Source organism: Berghia stephanieae, chromosome 9 (assembly GCF_034508935.2).
Source record: "Berghia stephanieae isolate SIO BIC M18660-M18661 chromosome 9, UCSD_Bste_1.3, whole genome shotgun sequence".
Classification (NCBI taxonomy): Eukaryota; Metazoa; Mollusca; class Gastropoda; order Nudibranchia; family Aeolidiidae; genus Berghia; species Berghia stephanieae.
This window is the reverse complement of record NC_088368.1, coordinates 6,153,605-6,163,618: the sequence shown is the minus strand read 5'-3', so window position 1 is coordinate 6,163,618 and position 10,014 is coordinate 6,153,605. Positions and strand designations below refer to the sequence as shown.

General features: G+C 40.2%; 1 protein-coding gene across 1 annotated transcript in view; it reads left to right on the top strand.

The window, feature by feature from the left end:
• The window catches only part of LOC144979562 (chymotrypsin-C-like), a 6,767-nt gene extending 1,768 nt beyond the window's left edge, over positions 1–4,999 (top strand). The window contains exon 2 of the mRNA XM_078926290.1: positions 3,506–4,999. Within this exon, the coding sequence (XP_078782416.1) occupies positions 3,506–4,483 (978 nt within the window). The 3' untranslated portion in view covers positions 4,484–4,999. The remainder of the gene's footprint in view (positions 1–3,505) is intronic.
• Positions 5,000–10,014: the final 5,015 nt, after the last annotated feature.

Below are 10,014 nucleotides of genomic sequence, written 5' to 3'. Positions count from 1 at the left end.
ACAGTTTGGGCGTACGCAAGTGACTTAGCGCTGGGAGTTGTTCTAGAGGTGGAAGACACAGGAGCAGAAGATTGCACTTGGGTGAGAAAAACGGATGAATTTTATCACATCAATGTTGCAGAATCAGAGGCCGTGCTGAAGGCTGAAAGGAATCAACAGGTGTGTAAATTGGGGACTGAAAACAAATACTGGCAAAACAGATTCGAAAACGGCGGAAGAGTGGTTGAAATTGACTTTAAGTGCAGTGAGAGAAGAGTCAAGACAAATATTGCAGCAGAATTGCTCATAAAGAGGAGACTTGGAGTACTTAAGAGTTTGGTAGATGAGCTTCAGCTTCAGATCGAAGTAACTTGATGTGAGCTTTTATATAGAGCAATATTCACTAGACAGGCTCAAAGCGCTTTACATAACCAACAGTAATAATACTACTACTACTACTACTACTACTACTACTAATAATAATAATAATAATAATAATAATAATAATAATAATAATAATAATAATAATAATGCTGAAAACTTATATAGCGCTATAACTCCGAGACACCAGACTCAAAGCGCTTAAATTACAAATTACTTTGGCTGAAACATACTCATTCACACACACAAGCATACACAGACACACACACACACACACACACACACACACACACACAACAGAAACCAGACAGAACTATCTTGCTTCTCATATCATCTACTAAAGACGAAACTGATATGTTTTAAGCTAACGTTTAACAATAGACAAAGATTCTTTTTCACGAATGCTCTGTGGTAAGGCGTTCCAAACAGAGGGTCCGAAATCAGAAAAGGATCTCATTCCAGCATTTTTCCGTACTCGAGGGACAACTAGTTTGGTGGAATCACTGGCCGAACGTAAGGCGCGGGTTTTTGAATATATTTCAATTAGTTCCGAAATGTAGAAAGGGGCAGTATCTTCAAGACAACGATACACCAAAACACAAGCTTTGAATTTAATCCTTTTCCCAACAGGCAGCCAATGCATGTCATGAAGCAGAGGTCTGGCAGAATCGCACCTACTCTGTTTTGGACAATCTGAAGACGTCTCAGATTATATTGCGAAACACCAAACAACAGAGCATTGCAATAATCCAATGTCGATAGTACGAGGGACACAACCAGGTGCTTGGTCACATCCTCAGATATGAACCGTCTAATGGAAGCAATCTTTTTTAGTTGGAAAAAGAGAGATCTAACCTAATTATTAACCTGATGCTCCATCGACAGTCCAGAATCTAAGAATGTGCCAAGGTTTTTCACTTTGTCAACAATTTGAATGGAGGCATCCCCCAGCTTCAAATCTGTTTCACTTTTCAACTTCCTGTTCCCAACATACAGAACGTCTTATCCTTCAGTTTCAGTCTGTTCTCATTTATCAACTTCTTAACACTTTGGATACAATTCTTACTAATGGCTGATACTTCTTGTAAATTTCTCGTATTGGAAACGCAGTACAATTGCGTATCATCAGCGTATTGGTGGTAAGACAGACCGAAACTTCTAATGATTTTAGACAGAGGTCCAACGTACAGAACAAAAAGAACATGTCCAAGTACTGAACCCTGGGGAACCCCACAATGATTTCCTCAGATCTTCATTCCTTCACCGTAATAAACTGTTTACGATTAAACAAATATGACCTAAACCAATCAAGCTCTGAACCATACACGCCATAAGTAATTTCAAGACGTTTGAGGAGAAGATTGTGATCATTAGTATCAAAAGCAGACGATATGTCAATCAAATTTAGCAAAGAACATGAACCATTGTCTATAACAAAGAGGAGATCATTAACAACCCTAACAAGTAACGTAACATGTAGAACGAGACATGCCGCTTGTTAGGCGATATTACAACTTTTTTTTCGGACAGAGACAACGCTGTTAACGGCCAGGCACTCATTTTACACCTGAGTACTGTGAGAGGTTGGGAATGAAGAGCCTTTTCCAAGGACTCAACTATGCGCCGAGCGAGGCTCGAACCCAGGACCTTCCGATCCGAAAGCGAGTGTCATACCATTAGACCACATAGCCGCAAGTACAGCATGTCAACTGTGAACAAGGCGGATGAACTCACGCGTGTTTGGAGGAAGTGGATGGTCCTGAGGCCGCTTGACGACGATGCTTTTTCTTGAGCGTTGAGGAACGTCGAGACGTGCATGAAAGTTACCACACAGGTGTGGAATGGACATGATATCTAGCTAAGAAAGTTGATAATATGACAAGTAAGGATGCAGAAAAGAAAGGCAATGTGAAGAGTGTAAGAGCATCGACCCCGCACCTACACACCACGGTGCAGGAAACCTGAGTGTTGACGAAAACTGGAAGAGAGCAGCAGTAGATGTGACCCATTACCAGAATAGACCATACCTGTCCTTTGCTGATTGCAGACCGGGCAGGTTTGCTATTTGGAGAGAAATGAAAGGAGAATCGGAGAATATTTTCTATGAACGAGGCCCGATAATGAAGCATTTTTGGACAATGTCCTGCCTTTAGATTAGAGGAATTGACCAGAGTGTTGAATAAATGGTGTGTGCAACGTTCCTATCGAGCCTCTTATCGGCCAAATGGAAATGGAATTGTAGAGCGTCACCAGAGAACGATTATAGCCGTTGCAGAGAGGATGGAAGGGGATCCAGTGGAAACAGTATACTGGTACAATATGGCTCCACGAGATGGACAGAAAGAAGAGAGTGTGCCACAAACCTCAGTATTTGCATATAATTTGAAGATGAAGGGGTTCGAGTTTGAACCTAAAATGGAGGAGCCCAGGAGTGAAGTCAGTGTTAGTTGGCGATGAAGTCTGGGTCAAACCTGGTTACACAAGGTGTACAACAAAGTGACATAAGGGGACTGTCATCGACGTTAGCTCTGCAAAAATGCTGATGTGGATGGAATGGCACGACATATATCGGATATAAAAACTAGGGTGGCTGACGCTGATGAAACGGAGGAGGAAGTCCCAAACAGGCAACTTGTCCCAGAGAGGAGATATCCTGGTAATGAGAGGGAGTTAACATGATGGATGAGGGATTACTGCACATAGGTGCTAGGTGGAGGGAGTAGATGTAGTACATTTGTAAATAACTTTATGTTGATTATGAATCAAGGGGGGGGGGGTGTTATTTTTGTTGCTATGCTTAGTAAATGAACGAAAGGAGGTCGGTGTGATTCCGGATGATGCGAAAGACGAACGGAAGTTTTGGATGGAATTGAGTTGTCAAGGAGAGAAGACCGGCTGAATTGGTGGAGACGAGAGGACTGGCTGTTGGTTTCGTGTGAACCTTGATTCCGTGTTGACTTGGGCAGTGTGATGTATGTGATATTGGACCGGACGTCAGAGCAAGTGAGGTTGGCACGTCGGACGGGGCAGTCGGGTCAGTACATTAATTAACTACAGAGTCTCTTTGTTTTGTCTTTTTCTTTTTTTTTAAATTGATGATAATTAATTCGATCAATATTCTTTTCTATATTTATTTCACCAACAGCTATTGATTTCCTGCTGTCAAAATGTGAGCGACCACGGATGCACATCAGTTAAGAGAAGTCGTGTTGGTATTTATGTTCTGCGTAGGCTGGTGTCGAAGATGAGACAGAAAACCAATTATCGGCACTTCTACGCCAAAAAATTCGACCCATTCCAAAACGTCCGTTTCTGCGTCAATTTCAACCAATACGACGTGGACGACGAACAAATTTGGAGGCCTAACTTTGCTGCAGGCGAGAGTTCTTCCTCCAAATTAACTGTGTATACATCTATCATTGCTCCTTGGCTTTTATTTGTGAAGGCTGTTCATTATGAGAAAATTGATGAGATAGTTAAAACTTGTTCTGGTTTGCTGATTTCTCGGAATTGGGTCTTGATCCCGGCCAGATGTGTTTCCAACAATGTTAAGGCGAGGGTGGTTGCAAACGTAGGAAGTGTGAACGCTCTCTACTCTCATGTGGGATCGTTCTCTCCGTTGTATTCTGGGTCGAATATCTACAGGCACGAGAGCTTTGCTGGAGGTTACGAAGTAGATTTTAACATTGCTTTGATCAAAACTGGAAACATTGGAAGGCCTTTCTCCTCTATATACCCGTTGTGTTTGCCTCTAGAAGATGATATTGACGTGTATGAAAAGCCATGTTTTATTCTCGTGTTCACTGACCGTGGAAAGATAGTCTACAACAATCCAGACTCGTTAATTAAAATTCCAGTAATTGTCAAACACCACGACCATAAATATATTGACGTGGGGCCGCAATACGAACCTGAGAAGTCAAATCCTGAAACATGGATGAGATCTATGGCGGGTCCGTGTTACAGAGACGAAGGTAGTCCTCTCTTTTGCATGGCCTACTCTGGGAACTACACACTTGTTGGCTTATTTTCTAGATGCTATACTATAGACCAGTTTGCAAGATTCACGAAAATCTATAAATACATTGGTTGGATCAAAGACTGTATGGATAAGAATGAGTGATTTATTATAATTCAGATGTAGAACCAATGGACTTGTCAAATTGAATAAAGATTCGAGAAGCAGCTGTGGACTGTAAAAAGAAATAAAGTAAATATGAACATCACAACTTCAAAAAGAAGAAAGAAGGAACGAAATGCCAAACACCGAACGTTTCAGACTCAAGAAACCCTTTTTATGTCGACAAGAACAACAACAACTACAACAAAAACCATTAAAAAGTTTTATAAAGTAGTCCTTCAGAGCCATTGAGCCAATGGAGACGGAGTTTATCCCAGTTTCTATAGCGTGAAACGGAGAATAGCAATTGCTTGCTATCCTTCGGATAAGACGCTAGTCTATCGCAAGTACATTCCGCCAAATCTAACAGACTCAGCTACCCAATCACTGCTAGGTGAGCAAGGGTCTAGCTTTGTTTCGGGCGAGACTTCTTCCTCCAAGTTAACTACGTATACATCCATCATTGCTTTTATTTGTGAAAACTGTTCATTATTAGAAGCTTGAAGAGAGGAGAAAAACTTGTTCCGGTTTGCTGATTTCTCGGAATCGGGTCTTGATCCCGGCCAGATGTGTTTCCAACAATGTTAAGGCGAGGGTGGTTGCAAACGTAGGAAGTGTGAACGCTCTCTACTCTCATGTGGGATCGTTCTCTCCGTTGTATTCTGGGTCGAATATCTACAGGCACGAGAGCTTTGCTGGAGGTTACGAAGTAGATTTTAACATTGCTTTGATCAAAACTGGAAACATTGGAAGGCCTTTCTCCTCTATAAACCCGTTGTGTTTGCCTCTAGAAGATGATATTGACGTGTATGAAAAGCCATGTTTTATTCTCGTGTTCACTGACCGTGGAAAGATAGTCTACAACAATCCAGACTCGTTAATTAAAATTCCAGTAATTGTCAAACACCACGACCATAAATATATTGACGTGGGGCCGCAATACAAACCTGAGAAGTCAAATCCTGAAAAATGGATGAGATCTATGGCGGGTCCGTGTTACAGAGACGAAGGTAGTCCTCTCTTTTGCATGACCAACTCTGAGAACTACACACTTGTTGGCTTATTTTCTAGATGCTATACTATAGACCAGTTTGCAAGATTCACGAAAATCTATAAATACATTGGTTGGATCAAAGACTGTATGGATAAGAATGAGTGATTTATTATAATTCAGATGTAGAACCAATGGACTTGTCAAATTGAATTTAAGATTCTAGAAGCAGCTGTGGACTGTAAAAAGAAATAAAGTAAATATGAACATAACAACTTCAAAAGAAGAAAGAAGGAACGATATGCCAAACACCGAACGTTTCAGACTCAAGAAACCCTTTTTATGTCAACAACAACAACAACAACAACAACAAGAAAAACAGCAACAACAACAACAACAACCAAAACACATTAAAGACGTTAATAAAGTAGTCCTTCAGAGCCATTGAGCCCGTGGAGCCGGAGTTTATCCCAGTTTCTATAGCGTAAAACGGAGAATAGCAATTTCTTGCTATCCTTTGGATAAGACGCTAGTTTATCGTAAAGTACATTCCGCCAAATATAACAGACTCAGCTACCCATTCACTGCTGGATGAACAGGGGACGTCTAACTTTGTTTCGGGCGAGACTTCTTTTTCCAAGTTTTCTGTGTATACATCTATCATTGCTCCGTGGCTTTTACTTGTGAAGGCTGTTGATTATGAGAAGACTGATGAAATAATTAAAACTTGTTCTGGTTTGCTGATTTCTCGGAATTGGGTCTTGATCCCGGCCAGATTCATGGGTTTAGAAGAAAAAAACTAATCTTGGTCCCGTTGCGTTTGAGGCGAGTGCTCTACCAACTGACTCATAAGGAACCCCTGTTATCAAAAACGTTAATGCCTTGCTTAACTCTCTCCGTACCAGCCAAAGTGTTCCCGAAACTGCAGACCTACCTAGTACCTCGAAACATTCGTAGAAATACGATTTTTTTGGCTCCAGCTTGAGAACTGCATAGGTCTCTTTGACTCAGTAAATCTTGTTGAAAAGAAAATTGAAGTTTCTTAGAATCAATATTTAGGACTCTGAATCGTTTTTTGGATCATGAGTTTACAAATCAATATTTTTTCCCTCATTGAACAAAGTAGTCCTTCAGAGCCATTGAGCCAATAACGTGAAACGGAGAATAGCAATTGCTTGTTATCCTTTGAATAAGACGCTAGTGTATCGTAAAGGACATTCCGCCAAATCTAACAGACTGAGCTATCCATTCACTGCTAGGTGAACAAGGGACATCAAGCTTTGTTTCGGGCGAGACTTCTTCCTCCTAGTTAACTAGAATAAATGGACTTGTCAAATTGAATTTATGATTCTCGAAGCTGTGGGCTGTAAAAAGTACTAAAGTAAATATGAACATAACAACTTCAAAAAGAAGAAAGAAGGAACGGAGTGCCAAACACCGAACGTTTCAGACTCAAGAAACCCTTTTTATGTCAACAACAACAACAACAACAACAACAACAACAAAAACACATTAAAGACGTTAATAAAGTAGTCCTTCAGAGCCATTGAGCCCGTGGAGCCGGAGTTTATCCCAGTTTCTATAGCGTAAAACGGAGAATAGCAATTTCTTGCTATCCTTTGGATAAGACGCTAGTTTATCGTAAAGTACATTCCGCCAAATATAACAGACTCAGCTAACCATTCACTGCTGGATGAACAGGGGACGTCTAACTTTGTTTCGGGCGAGACTTCTTCCTCCAAGTTTTTTGTGTATAACATCTATCATTGCTCCGTGGCTTTTACTTGTGAAGGCTGTTGATTATGAGAAGACTGATGAAATAATTAAAACTTGTTCTGGTTTGCTGATTTCTCGGAATTGGGTCTTGATCCCGGCCAGATGTGTTCAGAAGAAAAAAAATCGATCTTGGTCGCTTTGCGTGTGAAGCGAGTGCTCTACCAACTGACCTGTCAGGAACCCCTATTATCAAAAACGTTAATACCTTGATTAGGACGCTAGTCTATCGCAAAGTACTTTCAGCCAGATCTCATAGACCCACCTATCCATTCAATGCTGGGTTGACAGGGGGGTTGGAAACAAAATCTCGACTGCGCCCGGGATCGATCTTGTTCCCTCTGCGTATGAGTGCTCTACCAACTGAGCTATGGGGATCCCCTTATGGCTGGTGAGGATAGGGTAAAAACCAGGTAGACGTCTGAGAAATATGTGGCGCGTCCTTTTTTATAAATAGTATGCGCTTGGCTAAAAAGTTCACAACATTGTCATCCGGAAGTATAACGGACCAACACACAAAACTGTGTGTAACCATGAACTTTTATAGTCAGGTTAATACAGCTTAATGAGAACTAGTCAGAAATGCAAAAAACAATAGCAAAGACCTGATTGACGTCAACTTCGTTCTATCTATTAGTAATAAGGTCTTGAAATATCATCATGGAATGAAACATCTTATAGAGAGAACGAAGATGACGTCACTCGGGTCTTTGTTATTGTTTTTTTGCCATCCGCGTTTATGAGTAATTCTCATATAAACTGTGTCAACCAGACTATAAAACGTTTTAGGTTACGCATAGTTTTGTGTGTTGGTCCGTTATACTTTTGGATGGCAATGTTGTGAGCTTCTTAGCCAAGCGCATACTATCTATTACTTGCAGAAAGGACGCGTCAAATATTTCACTCCCGACTATCCGGTTATTAAATAATGTATTCGGCTCTTTACTCACATTCTCTAAAAGTACTCAGATGTAAAATGAGTACTTGGCCGTTCACAGACGTTGTCACTGTCTGGAAAAAAAGTAATATAATATCGCCTATCGCGCGTTGTGTCTCATTCTACACGTTAAGTGTTGTTGTTTGTCAGAGATCGACCCTTTATAAAGCGCATTGAGCACGTTAAGTGGATATTGCGCTATATAAAAGCTCAAGATATTAGTGTATTTATTGGTTTTGTTTTTGGCTGAAGAAGGGTTTTGAGTCCGAAACGGTCGGTGTTTGTTATTTTACTCTTTTAAGCTGTTTTATTATTTTTTTTGTTTAGTTCTTTAGATTAGAAGCTGTTGATTATATTATAAAGTATTGAGCGAGGATAAAGACAAGGAATACTTCAAAGAAAACAACATAATGTTTACCTTGTGTCAGATCTTTCTGGACTAAAAAAAAACAAAACAAACCCAATGAAAAACAAACCTTCATTTTTGTTTGTGCAAATTTTTGCCTGGTGTAGTTTGTATTTTTAGTATTTTCTTTGCCAGTGAATAAAATAACATAAAAAAAAAAAATATGCGACTATGTCTAGTGGTATGACCCTCGCTTTCAGATCGGAAGGTCCTGGGTTCGAGCCTCGCTCGGCGCATAGTTGAGTCCTTAGAAAAGGCTCTTTACTCACATTCTCTCACCGTATTCAGGTGTAAAATAATTAGTTGCTGGCCGTAAATAGCGTTGTCTCTGTCCGAAAAATTGTAATATCGCCTAACAGGCGTCCTAAATGTTAAGTGTTGCTGTTGGCCAGGGGACCCCTTTGTAAAGCGCCTTGAGCATGTTTAGTGGATATTGCTATATATAAAAAGCTCAATTTATATATTTTTTTAAATTTTTAATATAAGCGTTTATAGAGCGCAATATCTACTTAACCCTTTCCTTACCAGCAATTTTAAGAATTTTCCCCAAAATTTCACATCCATCCAACACTAGACTATTTTTTTCTTACTCAAACAGGAAATCAACAAATACATTATATAGATAGAATGCGCTTGGCCAAGGAGTTCACAACATTGCCATCCGGAAGTATAACGGACCAACACACAAACTCTGTGCAACCATGAACTTTTATAGTCTGGTTAATACAGTTTAGTGAGAACAACTCACAAACGCGGATGGCAAAAACAATAACAAAGGCCTGAGTGACGTCATCTGCATACTATCTATATGCATAATATTGGTCATCAAAATGAACTCTACAACACAGTGTCCCGTTTTTATTGCTATTTTTCTTTAAATTGTGTGATTTACAAAAGAAATCTGGATGGTTAAAGTACTGGTTGTATAGTTACGACTGTGACGTATGGTAAGGACAGGGTTAACCTGTTCAAAGCGCTTTACAAAGGGTCCCAAGCAGACGCCAGCACTTGACATGTAGGACGCGACCTGGCACCTGTTAGGCAATATTAAATTTTATTATGACAGGGACAACACCATTAATGGCAACGTATTCTTTTTTCACCTGCGTACGGTGAGAGAATGCGATTAAACAGCCTTTTCCAAGGACTCAACAACTGTACACCGCTCAGCTCAGAGCGGGACTCGAACCACGGAACTTCCGATCCGAGGGGCAGGTGTCATACCACATGACAGACCACTGGTAAATAATCGACACTATCACATTCCTGCATTTTAACTCTTTCCTTACCGATCATTTTCAGTATTTTCCCAAAATGGCAGTCTTACCTAGCAGAAAAATTGATTTTTTAAAACTCAAACAAGCTCTCTACAAAACAACTTTATGTTCTTATTGATTAAATAAAGATCATTCTTCAAAGTTTGTGAT